General features: G+C 46.0%; 1 protein-coding gene and 2 long non-coding RNA genes across 12 annotated transcripts in view; 1 reads left to right on the forward strand and 2 right to left on the reverse strand.

Moving 5' to 3' along the window:
- Positions 1 to 20361, forward strand: part of LOC137860961 (calcium-activated potassium channel subunit beta-2) — a 128444-nt gene that overhangs the window by 103697 nt on the left and 4386 nt on the right. For 5 of the 10 annotated variants that reach the window (XM_068691837.1, XM_068691841.1, XM_068691840.1 and 2 more), the window contains 3 exons: positions 10762 to 10872; positions 16886 to 17056; positions 19443 to 19638. In XM_068691837.1, coding sequence (XP_068547938.1) covers positions 10762 to 10872; positions 16886 to 17056; positions 19443 to 19638 — 478 coding nt within the window. The remainder of the gene's footprint in view (positions 1 to 10761; positions 10873 to 16885; positions 17057 to 19442; positions 19639 to 20361) is intronic. The other 5 variants (XM_068691839.1, XM_068691844.1, XM_068691838.1 and 2 more) reach the window with 3 other exon arrangements.
- On the reverse strand, positions 224 to 4441 carry LOC137860965 (uncharacterized). The gene is made up of 3 exons (XR_011099289.1): positions 4268 to 4441; positions 2843 to 2983; positions 224 to 2553 (listed from the first exon to the last, which is right to left on the reverse strand). It is a non-coding gene; the product is annotated as an uncharacterized lncRNA (long non-coding RNA).
- LOC137860964 (uncharacterized) lies at positions 10859 to 17019 on the reverse strand. The gene is made up of 3 exons (XR_011099288.1): positions 16881 to 17019; positions 15832 to 15993; positions 10859 to 12079 (listed from the first exon to the last, which is right to left on the reverse strand). It is a non-coding gene; the product is annotated as an uncharacterized lncRNA (long non-coding RNA).

A 20361-nucleotide genomic window follows, 5' to 3' on the forward strand; every position in this document is an offset into this window, starting at 1 on the left:
TTCAGTGAACATCTGATGTGAATCAGCACTGTTTGTACATCAGTTGTCTTATCCCAGAAATCAAGCACCTCCTTCCCCCACAGGCAGCCTGAGCACACCAGGAAGGCTGGCAGCAGCCCGAAGCTCAGAGCTGCCTCAATACGGCCATGTAGGCACAGACGTTGCACACGAGAGCATCTGCAGTGTCTGCAGAGGTCACAGGACAGCTGCTTTGCTGGTACGAGGCAGTGCAGCCCCACCAAAGGCAGTGTGAGAGGCTCTGAGCTGCCCCAGCCCACACCAGGTGGTGAGGAAGATTGGAGAGTGGGAAGAAAAAGTGCTAGAGAAATAGGGGAGGAGAAGATCAGGGAGTGACCCTAGGTTAAAGAGCACTACATTTCAAAGAAGTCAAAATTTCCTTCTGTAAGATTTGAAGAAGGAAAAAAGTACTTTCACTGAGAAAGTAATTACATCGTGGAGCTGCTTTGGCAGAGAAGCTGGTGCAGGTGACAATGGGAGATGGCTTGGGCCAGAGGACAAACCAGCTCCAGCTTGGTCCCTGCCAACAACAGGGACCCAGAAGGGTGCGTGAGGTCCCACCAGTTGGTCACAGCACCTCCACAGCTCAGCACAGGTCCATCCATACCTTCTGTTCCTCAGGGCCACCCCTGAGCACCATCAGCAGGCACTAGCCAGGGCCTAGCACTGAGTGGGGTGGACCTGGGCTCTCACCTTGCACCATTACTCCTTAAATACCTTCTGGGAGGGAGAAACAGAGGGCAGGTCATAGGCTGATGTGATTCAGCTCCACTGAAATCAAAAGAGATGTCAGCATGCAGCTGAAGGACTGCTGAACTCCAGGCTGCAGGGAGGGGAACACCACTGGGCTTCAGGAGTGGTCCACAGAACATCAGGAAGGAGGGAGAGAGAAAGAAAGGTTAAAAGTTTAAACAATATTTAGATAGGGAACAAAAATATTGTCAAAAAGTCAATCAGAAGTCTAGATTTAGGCAGATCTGCTCTTATTTAACCTTCAGCATGAGATCAGGTCTCAGCCTTTCTATTCTTGGTAACAGCTGATGAATGCAGTGTAACAAGGTATTAATAAACATCTGCCCAGCTCTTAGATTAGTATGGGGAAGAATTAATGGAGGTCTTAGCACGTTCATATTTTCTGATTATGGCATGACTTTATTTATAGAAATAATAGGGGGAATGGAAATCGTCAGTGACACCCTGTCAATATACGTAATGAAATCCACTCATTTAATTGCATTACACTTGGCTACGGAGTCGTATCAATAAAAGGTCCTCCTTAGACCAGCTCAGTGGTCACTATGTACTTCATGTAAGAAAGATATTAAGATTAATATTTTTTCAATGAACCATTGGGAAAATAAGTCCTCTCTGACATACCCATTCGCGTGCCTCTGACCCTGAGAGGGACGATGCTGCTGGCTGTGCTGGGGCAAAGCTTTCCATCAGGCAAGGTGAAGTCCACTGCCCCTCAGCAGCAGTCCAGCTTTCACGCCACTTTTCCAGCCACTCCCTTCTTCCAGTCCCTAAAAAGTCCCAAAATTTAAAATAAGCCCAGCCTGAACCCTGTGCTATATTTTGTTTGTTGCCAGCGATGGCTAAACCAACCCATGCATCAGCTCTGCTTCATGCCATGCCCTCCTATCCACCTCAATAAAGTATCAACAGTGCTTATTGTGCCATACCACTGAGATAAATAAAGCACAATTTGAAACCTTGGTATGTTCAGGCCTCCTAAAAGAGAGGGAAAGGCCTATAAAACCCCCATTGAAGGAGTCATGGCTGTTCAGATCATTTGCAGCTTGTTAGGTAAACCCTGAAGCCAGTTTTAATCAGGAGGTGCCAACGTTAGTGGAGAACTGCTGGGGTTTAAGCAGGCTTTGGACTGACTGTGGCTGTTTCTCAAGGTTTTAAAATACATTTCATAATGTTCAGTGCAGACAGGCAGCTGGGGAAGTTTAAGTCTTTTCTCCCAGAAGCATGGGAAAAACAAAACAAAGCTACAATTATGGTGACAGATGGTCTGTTACAAACAACAGGGCATTGCTAGTAATTTTGCTCCTTGCACAATGAAGGAGATCAGGACTGATGCAAAAAAGCCAAGAAAGTCCTGTGGTTCTATCCTGTTCTTCCAAAAAAAAAATAAAAAAGCAATTCCTAATCCAATCCAATCTTCCAAAGCTATCAGTCTGAATTAATGGAAGCAGAGCAAGAAAATGTTACTATTTCTATTAATTATAGAGGCAGGTTTGTGCAATAAACAGAATTCATATCCCTACTGTGCTGTGTAAGTACCTATAATTCAGCTGCTCCACTCACAACTGCAGCATGTTCTTCACATTGTTTTACAAATTAGCAAACCTGAAATCAGCAGCCACGTACGGTGTGATGACATTTAGTTTAACTACGGGGAATCTGATCTGCTGAAATCCACGGGCGGTCTTCCAGTGCTGCTTTTCACCGTGATTGTGTTACAGCTCCCCAGTTAAGTCCTCCTAGATCAGCTCTGTGTTTTCCATGGAAGTGACAGTACAGATGCTGTAGGAAATACTATCAGTTATTTATTGCACTTGCTGGCACTCCCCCCAGTACTGCCAAGGTGACGTTTGGGGTGATGCTTTTTTAGAGGTGACCAGAAAGGTGGGCCAGGGCACTCCTGGAGCCAAATGGACTTTCCGTGTCATTTGACTGGTTTGTATTTACTGCAAGGGGCATGGAGTCAGAGCAGGGCCACAGATAAGAACACACACATGGATACCTTTGCTCAGTAGGCAATGCCCAGTACCTGCATACCTCACAGGAATTTATTTTGTGCATCAAAACCTACAGAAGCAGAACCAGCTGTGCTGTCTCAGAGTGAGTCCTTCACCTTAACACTGGTGGTGCATCCTCTGGGAGGACTGGTGGTAGCAATGGCTTGGACAAGCATCTTCTGTCACCCTGTGGAGACCTTCATGTCCTGCCTAGCCTGGGACCAGAAGCCCCCAGAGGAGCTGGCTACCAAAAGCAGAGCTGCCCCAGCAGCCATGAGCGAGGCAGGAGCTTTTAAGGCAGTGGTGAAGAAAAACATTCCTGGGGGTATAAAGGGAAGCTGTGGAAAGGTGCTGGGCAATGATCTTTCTAAGTCTGCTCCAGCTTTCTACCTTCTAGATTAAATAAATACTGCCTTTCTCTGCACCTGAGAAAGAGGAAGCAAATTGCCTGTTACCAGTCAGAAAACATTTAATAGCAAGGCTCCTGCCACCAGCCAGAACATCCCACCTGCAGACTGGTGTGACCGGGAGCACTCTAGCAGCCAAAATTACTCAAGTAGCAATGTTTTCCAATAGCTGTATGGTGTCAGTTGCAGATCACTTTTGATAGTGGCAAGGTCTGATAGCAAATGGCTTCACCAAGGTAAAGAAAAGAAGAAAACGTTCCCTGAGATACAGCACAAAAGGTTGATTTACCTGTTCTTTATCCATCCACTACTTACAGAGCTGCTGGTGTTACTTTTTAAGCATCTGACTCAGACATCAGAGCAGAAAGGTGATAAAATGCTCACCTTTGATTGAATATTTGACTTAAGTTGCCATTGTGGCAAAAGGTAAAAATAAATACATATACTATGAGGAATTCAAGTTACTACTGGACAAAATGGTCCACATCAATTTTAAATCCTTACAGACACTGAAAATCTCTTTTTTTGGTTTGCATGAAGGTCAAAATTGAGTTTTTGAGTGTTCTTTCAGCAGGGATTTTATTTAAACACTGGAACTTCCTTCCAATTTAAGGAGAATGTTTCTTAAACATCTGACACTGGTCCAGCTGGGGACTGGACTAACCTGGTCCCAAGGGAACATAACAAACTGAAAAGTGTTCACTGTGGCACTGAGTTCTGTGCCATTGCCCTACCCTTTGTTTGCTTCTGCATTTCACTCCTGACCTGGCTGTAAATAGGAAGAGAATCCAGTATCCAATCTCTTCTGAAGTGCATATCAAAGAGCATTGAAATGATAGACTTCATTAAGCTTATATATCAGCTTTCAAAAAAAACTGCTGAGATGAGGAATTCACAACAGCATTTCCAATGTAAGGGAGAGAAGCAGGAGGGGGGTGAAAGTTAACATTTTGCAACGTATAAAATAAAAATGCAATCCGTGTTACAACAACTTCTGATGATGTTTTCTGTAATTGGATTACTGCTATCAAATTAATATAGGAGAAAAGCCTTCTGAGCACATTAAGAAGAATACAATCAGCTTTTATTTACCTGCTACGCTGTATTACAGTGAGGCACACAAGTGTTGCAGCGGGGGCAGCTCAGGTCACCTGCAGTGTGTTAGCTGATAGCTTAGCAACCTTTCCCCCAGGCATTTTTGCTTAAATTGATCTAAATAAATTTAGGAATTCAAATACTAGCTTTTAGTAGCAAACAGGATCTTTAGAATAGCCATTTATGAGAAACATTTTTGGTTAAACTTACAAAAAAAAAAAAAGTGCTATACTATGCAATTATAGTGAGATACATACCAGCTGTATCCCACAGGAGATGGGAATGACCTACAAGATTTCAAGGTCAATTTGTAAATACAGCTTTTCTTCATTTTGATTGAACAAAATTCACTTGATTACTGGGGCTTGGGGATTCTTAGGAAAGGTAGAAGCAGTAAATTTCATCAAAAATGGTGAAAATTGAGAGACAATTGTCAAGTTTCCCTAAAAGTAGAAAATACAGACATATCCCACATACTCTGAAAATCCCACAACTGAAAATCCTGATTATTTCAATGTGGTGCCAGAGCCTGGTCTTGCTACCACCAGTTCCTTAGGGCAGTTTTGCCCAGCACTGTTGAAAAGGAAAACATTCCCCATGCCCTAGGGGAAATGAAGCATGGAAACCCCGTTATCACTGACAGAAGTTTTGCCTCTAATTCCCCATCTGCTCTTCTGAATGTTAACCTACAGCATTGGCACATAAGCTTAAATGATAGAGAGGGATTCCAAATAGAAAGCAACACAGTATTAGTCAGCTAGGCTGGTGGTGTCTGCAGAAATGTGGTGTGGGCGCTCATGTTTCAAGAGAGGGAAATTATAGGAGAAAATAATAGAGTTATGTTACGTTGATTGAGGGGAAATGCTGGCATAGAATGGGGAAGTAATGGGTCAAAACCAGATTTATTTATTTTTCAATCTTTAATCCATATGGAATTCTGCACAGCTCCTCCTTCCTATTCTTATTGTTATTTGTGTTTAGCAGCTGCATAAAAAAGCATACAAGGCAAGAAATCTGAAAAGAGAGTAATAATGTGATGCATAGTGTTAACTTACTGGTTTTGGAAATATCCATTTATCTTGGTTAAATAAAAGCTTAGCCCAAGTACTAAGCCAAGTAATCACGATTAGGGAGAGAAAAAGACATTCACCTCCTTAGAAACTCAATACTCTTCAACATTAATAGCACTGCAGTGACATAGCTCGAAGCTGGATGCTTGCTGTAATTAATATAGATTATTGGCAGATGAGGAATGAAAGTATCTGTGCCTGCTCCTGACATTGTTTTCATTCTAGACCAGTTATGAGACCAAAATACATTGGGCTTTTGTTTTGGAGACATGGCCCTTTCACTGTTCAGAGTGCTCTGCTGGCCTCAGAGGACTGCAGAGATTTTGTTCCCTTTGTTGTCTCAAAACTGCATAGAAGGCATATGCATTGTTCTCCCTTATAGAGACTTTGCTTTTGTTCTTTCTCATTATCTTTTTTCCTGACTCTCAAGAAAAATTGGTTTTATGCTAAAAAGTATATTACAAGAACACGTCTACATAGAGATTCATAAGCTCTCAAGGTATTAGTTTGTTAGGGAGGCTAAGTCTGCATTTGTACCATCCAGTGTATCGTGTGCTGAACTCATCCACAAAGCTGGTGATTTAGTGCTTAGACTGATTTTTACCTAAGAGACTGGTGCTGCATTGCACTAAGCCCAGCTCATCAGCCTCGTCTCTGTAGTCATTTGACTCACTTGACTCCCCCAGATTTCCCATCCACTTCATACAACTATTTTGGTAGATATTGTGACTGCTTTTCTGCAAAATGACGCTGTTCCTATTCTCTCTTGTCTGAGCACATCATTATTATCTTTTATGTTGTGTTTCCTAACTTTCTAATCCTCTGCCTTATTGTAGCCCATTTCATTTCTAACTTTCCAGCAGGCTTGCTCCCCAGGCTGGATTTGATCTCTGCACATGAATCTATCAGAAATGTTGATTGCAACTGCTGATCATATTCAAATACCAAAGGGCTACAGATAATGATGTCTAGGTTCTGAAAGGGTGAGAAATCACCACAGGGTATTTACACTGCAGAATTTTGTACTAAGACAAACAGGAAACATGCTCATGAGCTCTGAACTGTGTTCTTTGATTTACCGCAGAGGTGCCTACTTCACATCTTCATGTCTCATTTCTGTAGGATGGGGTTATTAAATCTGCCTTTCCCCACCAAGATCATTTCTTAGTCTTAAGGAAGACAAGTCATTTCTACTCGGTGTATGTGATAACCAGGTTTACACACTAATGTGGTCGGTACTATTCCCAGCCTGATTGAACATCTGTCTGTGTCCAGAGGTCCTCCAGCAGGTCCAAGACACCACTAGTGTGGGCAGGGGGATTGAGCTCACATTCCTCTTGTTCCTCCCATCTGGCAATCCCAGACATTTAGATTCAGCTAACTGGTCTTTGCATATGCCAGCAGATTTAATACATCTTTCAGTGACAGCCAGGGAAAATCAGGCAGCGCAGAGTTAAATAGCATGCTTGAATTGCTGGGTCACATTGGCAGTGCTGGTCCAGCACTCCTGGTCCTCTTCTCTGGCCACTGTTTTGGATCCGATTTTTCTTGACATACCTGCACAAACCCAGTGCAATAGCAGCTGCCTACAAAGGTGAAACAGCACAACTACATCTAAAGCAGGAAGCCAACCTGCTCACCAGGGAGGCAGCATGGTCTGGTAGGCTTGTGCACTGCTCTGAGGCAGGGACAAGTCAATTAAGTGCTTGTGCAAATCATCCCCTTTGCCTGTATATCCCCTGCATCTTTGTTTCACGCCTGCACTTTTGCAATAATAAAAACATCTCTTGGTAATGGTCTTTAGTAAGACGTGACATGTGAAACCTCGGTGGTGGTCTGGTATTCACACTGACTGCCCACCCGTCAGCAGCGAACACGTTCAGCCCACTGCAGGCTGCTAGAGCCTAGTAAAAATTAACAAGCTACTAAATGCAGACTGCTGCATTTTGCCACAGAAAATAAAGTCAAACAACAGCTAAAATAGAGGAGGAGAGGGGGGGAAAGGAGAGCAGAGAAGGCAGACCAAAGGAGGCATAAGAGTTGTATTTATTTTTTAATCCCATCTCTTTTAGCGTCTGCGATGAACGCTGTAACTAAAGGAATCTAACTGAATTAGAATTTCAATATGTCCTGAGCAGATTGGAGCCGTTTCCATTCATGAGCAGCACGTCCCAGCTGTAATTGCCTGCTTGCTTATCCACACAGCTCTTTACAGCTAATCCAAATGTGGACTCAAAAATAAATAGTGCCAGAGCATTCAGTTCCCGATGGGCAGCCGTTTCAGCATCGCCTCTGCCTTTGCTTTGTTCCGGCCGGTGCTCTCGATGGCACGGGGACTGGCTTAAAGGAGATAAAAGATGATTGACCCTCTCAGGGAATTAGGTGGGAGAAAAACCGCTCCTGCCATAGCTGCCCTGCCTGTTTGTGCTGTTCCTCTGGGTGCTGCCTTGCGGCTGTTTATCTCCCTCTGTCCTCACCTCTCTCCCCAGCCACGTTGCTCCTCTGATCCCGTTCTCTGTTGTGGTTTTCTGAGGGCAGTTGGTGCCCTCCCTGTTCCCCTCTGTGTGCTCCTACCCACACACACCGTCAGGGTTTTAGCACTGCTTTCCTCAAATGAAACATCTCTTCAGGGATATTTAAAAGCCATGCACTTCTCAGATCAGGTCTTTTTGGAAGCGTGTGAAGCTGAGGCACTGCTGCACATAGCTGGAGCTGGAAGGGACGACCCTGATGATGGGACTTGGCACTGCACAAAGCAGGGCTCTGCCTTTGCTCTCTGACATGGGGATCTGCACGTGTCCACCCTCCTCACCAGGGGAGAGGTGACTGCCCACCCTCTTTCAGGCTATTTTCTCCCCTAAGCCCACCACAGAGTTCCTGGGAGACTTTGGACCAGTCTCAGCAGCCTCTGTGCCATAAGTTAAAAGAAATTTTGCCTTTAAAAACAAAACCAAATGCACCTGTATTTTGCCCACAGCTGAGCTGCATCCCCATGTGATGACTTGTCACTGGCAGCCTCATTCTTCTCCTCTTTTGGACACGGAGCCGCCTTTAGTCTGTCCTCTGGGAGCCCAGGAAGACCACCCTGGGTCCTGGACATTAACCTTCAGCTCAAAACCTAGGTGGAGAGCTCAGCTCCAAGCTCAGGGGAGATTTAGAAAAAGGTCTAGAAATAGAGGTGCATTCATTAATGCAGCATCATTAGCGATCAGTCTTCCTAAACGTTTGTCAGTACATTAACACCAGCTCCCCAATGTCCATTTTTCCCCTTCCAATAACAAGGAACCCAAATTCAAGGTCACCTGCCAGTTGGATTAGTCAGGTAGTGGAGCCAGAGCTCCGGAGATGCTCCAGCAAGAAGGGTTATTTATGTCCCTCTGTCCTGCACCGTGCCATTAGCTTGCGGTACATCAAGGTCTGGTCACGGGGCAGAAATACACTGTTTGATATTGCTGTTGCTGCTTCACAATTTACTGTTGTTGCTGCCAGGGCGTTAAATGTTCCCTAAGTGGTAACTGTCGTCCGCTAATGTAGATACATTTCTTTTATGAGTTAGCTTATTGCTGTCTCTCTTAGTCTACTTTATTCTTCTGCTATGGCCACAGACAAGTGGAATTAGGGCAAGCAGATCACAATATAATACCCAAAGCACCTGCTAAGGATTTTGAGATTCACCCTCAGAATTACGTCTCTTTCGGAGCAATTTGAAGCAGGCCCTCACCAGCAGGTTCTCTTCACACCACGGGCCTCAGGTGTTTGCTGCTGGTGGTGGGAGGCATGCTGATACTCCTTAGTGGAAACTTTGTCAGGTTTTCTAGTGAGGTCCATAAAATTCACCGGAAGATAATGTTCAAGAAGAAGACAAGACTGGGAGAAGATGAGAGAAGATGGGTCAGCCCTGGCAGAGTTGTTGATGTCACAGGCTCTTAGAGGTGCTCTCAAGCCAGCCCAGAGCAGTGAAGTGCCCTGGGCATGGGTGTAAATGTGTTCATAGGAGTTGTGCAGTTTGTACTCTGAGCCTCTCCCTTAAGCATTGTACATTTATTCAGGACAGATCCCCGGTGCCAAGAACAAGGTGTGTTTTGTAAAATCCAAAGCTTGGCCTTCTTGACTGTCTCTGTGGCAACAATGCCAAGAGGCAAATGTGTTGAGGCCACATGGGGTAAATAATGAAGGAAACAACCTTGTTCAGGCAAAACTGAGCAGAAAGCCCAGGGTCCAACCCAGTATCCTGACTCTGACTGTACAAAAGAGAAGTTACACCAGGTACAGCAGCTTGCTGGTAAGCTGCCCCATGGGAGTATTCTCCAGGAGGAGATGGTTGTGTAGGCTGTAGCCATTATATTTTAGAAGTCTTACAAAGGTCTTCAAAGGAGGGCCTTGGAGGGGGGATCTTAACATTACTGGTCTGCAGAAGGCTTTTACCTCAGAGCTAACCCTCAGCTAAAGGAAGCTCAGACCTCAGTCACTTGTGGCCTCTGGAGTGGCTGATGTAAAGCCATCAGTGTTAGGATTTTACACAAGATTAGGGATGCAATTGCGTGCTAAACAGTGACCGTTAGCTTGGATTGCCCAGCTAATGAAGCAGGCAGCATTAACGCAATCACATAGGGACTGCTGCAAGGCACTGGCACTATGAGGAGTGTCTGAAATCACGCTGACCCCATGGGGGAGAAGGACAGCCCCCTTCCTCCGCTGGCACCCCCTTGGTGGGACAGGCCCTCTGCTGTGATTTGCTCTGGAGTTTGTGAATCTGCTCCCTCCCTGCTGAGGAAGCTCAGCCAGTTCAGGCAGGCAGCAGAAGCTGCTGGTTACTTCTAATGCATGCCCAAGTTTTGCTCAAAGAACAGACTCTCTGGTAGAGTTCACCACCACCTCTGGCTGGCTCCAGGAGAACTCAGGCTGTGGGAGCACAGCCAGTCGGGCTTTCCTCCGGGCAGTTCACATATGACACCCTCAAGGGAGCAGTGATAAATATATAATTTTATTTCCCACCACTAGGGAGCCTGGGGGCTTAGCCTGGGAGAGGTCTTGGTCCAACATCCAATGTGGCTTCCAGCCATCGGACAGCTGCTCTGCACCCTCCTGCTCAGTGCAGAAACACCAGCGTGAGGATTAGACCCAAGGACACACAACACATTTCTGGCTGTGATCACCATAAAAACACTTTTTAGCTGGTGGCTGATAGATGCTATTTCACCTTCTAAACTACAGTTATTACAGGAAGGAAGGGCTTGCAAGATTTGTCCTTCATTTCCACCACTGCTCTGCCATCCCCATTATTTTACATCTCACCTCACGTTAACGAATGGTCCATCTTCAAAGCACGCTGGGCACAGCCACAGGGGATTTGGCACACTGGAAGTAACTTGGACTGCTGCTTTGCATGGGCAGTGACAAAAACTATCCCTCTTCCCCCAGGTCCTTCCATCGTCCCACTGCAGCAAGCAAAAACAACACTGGGCAACCCTCTAAAATGTTTATTTGGACCAGTGGCCGGAGCTCTACATCTTACAGACATGATGAGAAAAGGTAAATGGCATCGATGCTGGTTGTCTCGGATGGGTTTTGAATTTCTAGGAGTGTGCCCTGTCACTGCTCCTCAGTGGGGGCATAGGGAGAGGGAGGGGGGATGCAAAGGGTGCATCCTCTTATCCCTTGCTCCCCCCGGCTCCTCTCTGAGGTCCATCCCTGAGGCTGGCATGCACGCATTGCACATTTTATGGCACACCAATCCCCAGGTGTAGTTTTGCAGCCACAGCTCTATGCCTTTCACAGGTGTCCTGCTTCCAGCCAGGAGCCCAGAGCACACCCACCCCCCTCCTTACGCTGCTCACAGCCCCCTTTCTCCAAACCATGTCTAACTGTTCCACATCTGGGCGATGTGTCCAGCTCTCAGAGATGTTTCCTGTTCCTGTGCACATGCGTGAGGGCAAGCATGCGTGCAAGGCACTGCACAGCAGATGGGTGGTGACAAGCAGGTGGAAAGGGAGGTGGCTACTGGGAGAGTGCCAGCCCGCTTCAGTGGTGTTGCTGGATGAAATAGGCTGACGAGACAGAGGAATAAACGAATTCCTGGGTCTCCCGGGGGGCAGAGAATCGCACAGAGGAGAAGGAAAGGGAAGGAGAGGTTTTAAGTCCTCAGACAAAGCAGCACTCAGTTGGGAATGAAAGAAGTTAAATATCGCTGATGAAAGAACAATTGTCAGTAATACTCAGACTCATCCTTCCAAAATCTCTCTCCTTTGTAGTAAGATTTGCTGGACAGCTTGTCTTGTCACAACCGGACGCATTTCCCTTTCTTTTCTTTCCCCCTTCTCCCTTGCCTCCTCTCCTTCAGTTCTCCTTGCAGTCACTGCTAAATGCAATCACAAAAAATCAGACTCCAGTGAAACAAAAGCAGAGGTCAGTACATCTACAGTGCCAATTAGCAAAACACACTCCTCAGATATTCTAATGAGACATTACTGCTGGCATCTGCTTGGGAAAATGGGCTGGTGAGTTCAGACCCCAGAGATGCCCCCAGGATGCAGGGTTTCTTTGGAGAATTAACCAGTCTGCTGAACTCTGCTGCAAAGACCATGTAGGTGCTCAGCTTTGGATACTCTGATCCCAAAGAGATATTTGGAGGACCTCAGCTTGGCAGCAGGTTTCCATGGACTTTTGGTTGGAGCTGGCTCTCGGCCTCTTGCATTTCTGCAGGTCTCCTCTGCAACTGCATTTTCCCCAGGCTAATGTTCTGTGTGAATACACAGACATGGACGGGATGGTCCAAGGCTAGGCACTTGCAGGAGATATCTGCCCACAGGACGGGCTGGCCAGGAGCCACGTGCTCCTGATTTGCACAGCCTTCAGCTCCTAGCATGTCTTCCTGCAGGGCTGGCTGACTTGGGCTGGGCGCTGCGCTAAGCAGGGCTGGCCAGCATCCTGTCTGCTCAGACCTGGGCAGAGCTCACCCCATCTGCCTGCAGAGGTGGGAGCAGCACCCCTGTACCTACACGCTGGCCTTGGCAATTTTAGGTGCCTTGTCAAGCCATCAGGAAGGATCGTTCATACCCTATGAGTGATAAATAAATGCAGGACAGAAGGGGGAGAAGAGAAAATGGGAACAGGAGAGTGCTGACCGCAGCCTCAGGGCTGCAGAAGAGAGGTGTGAATGTGGAGCAAGTGTTGCTGACGGGAGGGATTCATTTGCTAGTGTCTGGCAGCAATTTTAACACATGTAAGGTCACTGGCAGCATCACTGTACCAAACAGGCAGTGAATTTTAGACAAATAACATCCCCTAAGCCATCCTTTCCTAGGAATTCTGTGCTCTTTAAGCTTCAGATGGGAAATTGTCAGCTGGGGCAGCAAACTTTCGTAGCAGCAAACCTTAATAATAGCCTGCTGCAGCAATGGGTCATTGCTGCAGGGGAATCGTCTCCTCCTGGGTGGGAGGTGTCTTACCAGCATCTGCTTCTGCAGGACCAAGGCCAAAAGTTATATTCGTTGCTCTGTTTTGGAAATCTGCTGTTCCCCATCTGCCACTTTTTAGGCTTTGGAAACCTAACCAAGCCCTCATTCTTTCTCAGCTGTCCATTATGTTTTCCACAGCACTGTAAGATTGGAAAACCAGAGCACTGGATTGGTGTGGTTCGGTTTGGTCTGGTTTGGTGGGGACAAGGGAGGGAATAAAGTGAGTGAAATCTGTTCTTACCAATAGGAATCCATCCACAACCACCATGGAGATTTGTGTAAGAGCTCCAGGGAGATCGCATGTTGCCATAGCTCTAACAACAAAAATCAATGCGGCTAAATATACCCGGTAAAGAAAAATGTAAAGAAATTGGCTTCTGAGCAGAAAAGCCCCTGAGCACTGGGAATACTGTAGGTAACAAACAGGAGTTTTCTGAGTTTTGCATTCAAGGATTTCTGATATCAGCAGACATCTCAACATGAGGTAATTTGAGTGACTTCTGCATACTAACTGTGATATACGAGTGGTAAATGTGAATTCAAAGTCACTCTGAATAATGCAAGCAGACAGGTATCCACCCTGCCAACCCCACAGCAGCTCTGTGCTGACAGAGGCAGCATCTCCCTCAGCACCTGCACCATGGCCCATCTGCAAGGGAAGAAATTTGAGTGGAGGTAACTCATATTTATCTTCTGAAAAATAAAGCAATTGCAGGTGCCTGGTTATTCTAGTTTTCCAGGGCAAAACCTGGATTGCCTTTGCAGCATGCTTAGATCTACCCATTTGGAAGTGAAATGAGAACTGCTGTACTGGAGAAGCCTTACCTCAGCCCCCTCCTGCTCTGTGTGACAGCACCTGGCTGCAAACCCTTAGGACCTTTCCTAATAAACACCAATAAATCCATTGCATCCCCGGGGCTGCACCAGTCCTGCACCAGTCCTGCACCAGTAACACACAGAGCACATGGGGGGCATGTGGCAAGTCTCATCCTTTATGTAAGCTGGTGCTAAAAGCTCATGTCCCCCATGATGGCAAAGGAAGGCCTTGGCTGCAGCAAATATGAGCAACTCTGCAGATGTAGAACTTCTTTAGGAAGGCTGGCTGGCTCAGACCAGCACTATAGTTCTCCCTGGTGGTCTAGCGTTTGGGCTAATAACATAACCCAGGCTGCCAGAATCCCTCACACAGGTCCTTCCTCTCCCTTCACCTGCAGGGCACAGAAGGAGCCACGGAGCATCCTGCAGAGGGATCCCTGCTCTGCTGTGTGGGGGGGGAGATACAGAGAGGGAAATCTCTGCTCTGTCCCCGGCAGGCACGGTCACGGCCGAGGTTTCCTCTCTGGCAGCTGAACCTGGGTAGAGCAGCCAGCCCGTATCCTGCGAGCAATTTGGCAAAAGGAACACGGAGATTTAGCAGGGGAGAACTTCAGTTTGGAAATGATGAGGACAGCAAAGACCTTTCGTCCTTGGAGGATTGCTTTCCATTAAATGTCTTTGCAGAATCTGTGCTCTGACAGCTGGCACTGCTTTAAAAACAAACTACACCCCCACCCAGGCCAGTGTCCTATTTGGGGAGTTGTCACACGTAACCACAAGTATTCGATGGAGTCCCCGAGATGCGCGGTGTCGGGGCGCAGTGCTGTGTGTGTACGCAGGGCAGCTGTCAGCTAATTGCAGCTGTGCAGCCCTGGGGTACAGAATCAGCCGGCTGAGCACGACGCCTTGCCGGCTCACCGAGCAGGGAGAGGTCCCTGGGCTGTGCCACAAGTTCACACGTACCCAAAATCGTCCCCTCCCCACAGAGCAGCAAGCACACGGGCAGATGCCATAGCTGCTGCTCCAGCTGAGGCGATGCTGAGGCTGCCCTGCTAGTGGCAAAATGTTGTATGTACACTATCCTGTCCCCAAAATCAGGGCTCTGTAGTACAAAATGTGCAGCCAGGTAATAGCTGGTGTTCCTGGTGTGACAGGGAGCACACTGCTCCCTCCCCAGAGCTGTCAGGAGTGGGAGGAGGAGGAGGGGTGGTCAGGCAGTGGGTCTCCTGGGTGGTATCAGGGCTGATGTCCACCCACCACGAGGCAGGTGGGGACCACACACCGTTCTCTCTGCCCACCACCTGCCAGAGAGTGCATCTCTACAACAAACCCTTCAGTCCCTCTTTTCCTACCTCTCATTCTACATCAGAAGGATCCAATACATCAGGAGTATTTGCAACCATTCTCAATTAGCTGTTTGTTTTTAAATTGTCCATCGGTGACCCTTCTTATGTTCTAGCTGCTCTGGTGACATCAGTGAGTGATGGCACTGTGTGCTCTGTGTCTACATGCAGACATGAGTTATGCTGTGTGATCGGGTAATGTTCTGGAACTGCATGACAATTTCTTCCTTCCTGCCGACTTCCATTTGGGAGCACTGCAAATCCTAATAGCAGCTCTCAGAGTTAAATACAGTTTGATAAATAATAATAGAAAAGTAACGTTAGATTATTGCTCTACATCACTTCTTTGAAGGCAACGGCATCTACCAGTTCACAATATATTTTTCTCCCCAGCACCAGGGAAAATTTTGACAGGCTGAATTACCATTTAATTTCCAACTAGAAAAACACTGACAAGCTTTAAAGGATGAAGAGAAACCATGGACAGCTAAAGATGTAAATTACAGTAGGATGAAGAAACTTCAGGGGGTCGTAGGTATGGGAGACTATCTGACTGCACTAGCACCTCAGCACAATTTTTGCTGTAAAACCCCACACCATATGTGCTTTGCCTGGTTATGACTCATCATCTAAACACAAATTCAATTCCAGCTTCAAGGAGTTTATGATTGAACTTTTTTTTCTTGTTTCTACTGTGCTTATGTATGATTTTGCATCTGTCTTAACTCTATTTCCTTGTCCCTATTAGTGGATGTAAATTACACGGTTGGTCTGTCACATGGTGCTTTTTTTCCACGGTTGCGTGAAACTTGGTGGTTTCAGCTTAAAAGAGTGGTGGGTTTGCTAGAGCCCAAAGTGATGTTGATGTTGCTCACCTGCCATTTTGCAGACAGTAGAAGAGGAACTTCTTCCACGTGTACCTCTATGTCCATGTTATGGTGGTGCCAGGGCTCAGAGGCGTGCGGTTCACATGCTTCGGGTGCTGCCTGGATGATTCAAAAGAACCGTAACAGAAAACACAGGAGATTTTGACCAGCCTCAGGTCTGTAAGTACATTTTAAACCCACAAAGTTTGAGTGTGTTTGAAATGTACTCAAATATTTCCTTCTTCACCATTGTGTCCTCATGACCCATTGAATCATCAAAGGCTCGGAGATGAAAGAAGGACTTATGGTTAGAAAATGGAAAGGACTCTGCTGAAGGGGGAATGGTTTGTTGTATCTTCTTTTTTTTTTTTTAATCCCAGAACAAATAGCTTTAGTGAAAAATTTTCTGTGAGGGTTTTCAATGTAATGAGTAACGGGTCTTCCAGAAAGCAATTTTAAAAATAAAGTAAATAAGCTCCCAATCAAAAAAAAAAAAAAAAAAACACCACAGAAATCAATTGCAAAATCCCCATAGTGTTTCAAGAGCTTTGAGTCACATTCAGCGTGGAAAATTTCCACTAACCTATAGGGAATCATGAAAGAACACTGTCCTTTCATAAAAAATTGGTGACTACTTTCTTCAGGCTCTTTCCTACATGTGGTAACGTAAGACCTGTTACTATACTGAACTGAAGAAAAGACACCTCCTATAACTAAATATCTTCTAGTGGCCAGAATTGGCATTGAGAGGTCAAATTCATCCACAGTAGAATTATACTGAGCCAATGAAGCTGCACCAAAGAAGGATTTACTGAGCTGGCACAAGTGTCTAATCTTTCTATTTGCAATAAGAGGTTTTTACCTTTTCAGAAATGGCTGTAATTTGTTTTGGAGATGAATAAATTTCCACCAGGTCAGAGTGAATCCATTGAAAATGGACACCTGAGGACCCTTAAGCCTTTCTCACCCACAAGATGGGTATGGAGGTGGAACTGCCCACCCCGCAGAGGGCTCATTGATTAAATATGAACTTCACATAAGAATGTATTATTTTCAACCTCAGAAATATTTACCAAAAAATCAGGGATCACGATCTACTGGACAAAAGGAAAACAGTCACAGCCCTAAAAGCTGGAGAAGACCGGGCCATACTCCTCGGGCTGGCCATGATGGTGTGCTCTATCATGATGTACTTTCTCCTGGGAATCACCCTGCTGCGGTCTTACATGCAAAGGTAATTTCATTACAGTTGCCCTGACCTCATATGCTCTGTTCCAGCTGACTTACTGTTGATTATTCTTTTAACTATTTTTATTTTTTTTTTCCTTTGGTCAACATATGTCAGATTCTGCATTTGCTTACCCCAGTATAAATTACTCATAGCTACAGTGAAAAGCAAGCTGAGCAATGCCAGCATAAGCAAGGGAAGTATTAGATCCCTGTTTGACGAAATCTTGATCCATAAGCCTTAGACTTGCCACAGTTTAACATATCTATAATATCCACATCAGCTGGCTTGCAGCCTGCTGAGCTCCGTAAGCCTCGCAGCGGCTGTTGCTGTAAAGCCCAGGCAAACTCTGGAGAGAACAGCAAAAATATTTAGCTGCCTCAAGAAACAATGCATTTGCAAATGAAAAATGAAGAATCTATCTGGGAAAGAAATCCAGCTGCTTTGGAGCATGTAGTTTTCCATGTAGGTTACTGCTTTCATGTCAACAAGTGAAATCCTCCCAAAATAGAGTAATTTGCTGAAAGTGAAGGATCATCTTTCATCATTACTGCTCTGTACTTAATTTTTCTGAGTCTTTCTCTGGCTTTCTTCTCTGATATTGAGCAGAAAGTTTGGCCTGTAATTCATTAGCAGTATTTGAAAGCAGTTTTCAAGCACCAACCCTATTTAAAATTCAGCCTAGACTGTAATAAGGCTGTCAACAATGTTTTTTCTGCCCTGATCAGCAAAGTTAGGAGAATGAAAAATGCATAATTGCGGATCAAAAGGCTGGTGTGTCATGCCCAAACCCACTCTGAGGTAGTGGCCAATACCTGGCACATGATGGCTTATCCCCAGCAGGCTTCATATTTAGATATGCACAATTAGTGCCTGAAGGTAACTGGTATGAATATCCTCCATTCTAATGGTGCACTTGCAGGAAAATATTCCTTCTTGACCCTGCCCCAATAAAGAAAAAAAAAAAAAACCAACCACAAACCCACAATGCATGAAGATAAACTGTGCTGATTTTCAGCATCTTAGTTGTGTGATAAAGGTATTTGTCCCTGTTTAAATCCAGGCAAAGTTTAGCTTTTTGAAGATAGGGATCAAGCCCTTTTAAGTATCTAAGAGTATTTGCATTTCCAAATTGCTCTCCCAGACCTTTTAGCAATACCAGGGTCAATTGTAGAGGCTGCTAAGGTCAGAACTGCTCATGTGGAAAGATGATTTATAATACAATCTATGTGAAAAATTGCCAGAAGATACCAAAGCACCTATGAAGTACCACATATTCCAACTTCACAAGTCTGTTGTAGGTACGTGTTAGTTTATCCTCCCCATACATGAATACAAGTTAAAGTGAGGAAACGAAGGTTACCCTGTGCTGTCACGTCTCTCGGCGCAGCCAGATCTCCTTAGGGGCTATTTTCCTTTGCAGACAGCAATACCCATCCAGCAGAATGCTTCCTGGGAAGAAAAAAAAAAGAAAAAAAAAAAAAAGAAACCTTTCATTCGATTTCCCTCCAGAAATCATAGCATAATTTAATAAAAATGTAAAACAGAATATACAAGCGTAATTACTGCCAAAATGAAATACCAAGAGAATTAGTCAGCAATCTTGGCTATCACTTATCACTGAAAGCCTTTTGCAGGCTTCAGCACGGAGCAGACAGACCTCGGCTTCCTCCTGGCTGTGGCCAGGGACAGGCTGCGCTCTCCTCCCTAAGGAAAACACAGCCATAGGTTGTTAAATACATACAGAAAACCCAGGTGAACAGTGACAGTACATACCCAGGCTCCCTCATGCCAGTTTTAACCTCTAGTGAATGTGAGATAAGCTGAAATCCCCCAGAACGACTACATCAGGAGATTTAACTTACTGAAAAGCAGGCAAGCTGCTACCAGAAAAGCTTTCCTGCTGGTAGAGCTACAAATGGTACCACTTGTGTGCTACTGGGGGCTTGTGCATATGGATATCCGTACCCCCGGAATGCAAAGTTGTCCCCCACTTTAAGCTGAGCTGGACTTTGTGGTGAACCACTGAGTCTTGGTTCACAGTGCCCCGTCATGAAGTTGCTCTCCCCAGGGCAGGCTGCTCCGTTTCCTTGTCTGCTGATTCCCTTTGATCTCAGATACCTTCTTCAGTCTGAGTTCCTTTTTCATTTACACATAGGAGTAAGTGAATCAGGTATTTTTGTGCCAAAAGCACAAATGGTAGGGACTGCAGAATAATACCCTCTCTCTGTGATGTGTGACATGAGGAAGCCCAGCCTTTGCTCCAAGCCCCACAGTGTGTCCCATCAGCCTGCAAGGTGCCCCAGGTATATCCCTGATGGGAAGGCTGAGCTGCAGTTAGCACTTATTGCCCATTCTTGCCATGCTCTAACATCTCCTTTTGTCTGCTTAGCGTCTGGACGGAAGAGGCTCAGTGCTCGCTTCTCAACGCATCCATCACAGAAAGCTTCAACTGCTCATTTAGCTGCGGTCCAGACTGCTGGAAAATCTCTCAGTACCCCTGCCTCCAGGTGTACGTCAATCTCACTTCTTCCGGCCAGAAGCTTCTGCTCTACCACAACGAAGAAACAATGAAAATTAATTCTGAGGTAGGAGTGCAGAATGAAATTTCTTCCAAAGTGGGTTTCTGCAGGGCTGCTCGTTCTGTTATACCATTCCCTCCTGTAAAGCGATATAACGCTTCCAGCTCCTGCTTCCCTGGTAAGCACTGAGCAGAGAAAGCAGAAATCAGAGCCCGGACAGAGCACAGCACATCCCACATGGGGTGGTGGTCCCAGGGGGGCAGAAGAATAGGAACGGCCTCATTTCTGCAGGGCCAGACAAGGCGGCAGAGGGAGATGAGAGCCCTGTGCCTGGCAGCAGACGTGGCTCCGTCTGCATTTCTGGTGACAAACCCTGAGCCCTGGCAGTCTCTGCTGAGGTCAGCTGTGTTGCTGGGGCCATGGCACAGCACTTATCCCTGCTGGCGGTGCAAAGATGCTGAAAGTTTACAGAGGAGAGACTGTCAGGAGAAAAGACATAGCACAAAAATAAAAGACAGACTAAGAAGCCAGCCCATCTTTCTTGCACAATTTCTCCAATTCCAGACGTTGAAACAAAAACATATTTCACAGAAGAATTCCTTTCTCTGCTTCAACAACCACAAAACCCAGTGTGACTCAGCCCAGGTGGGACCGAGACAGCTCCCGCCTGGCGGCTGCGGTGAAGGCAGCAGATGCATGGCCGGCATCCCTCCGGCCACAAAGGCGAGGCTGGCAGGATGCCCTCTCCCCATCACCCCTTCCTTGCCCCTACAGCACCTGGGTACCAAG

Source organism: Anas acuta, chromosome 9 (genome assembly GCF_963932015.1).
Source record: "Anas acuta chromosome 9, bAnaAcu1.1, whole genome shotgun sequence".
NCBI lineage: Eukaryota > Metazoa > Chordata > Aves > Anseriformes > Anatidae > Anas > Anas acuta.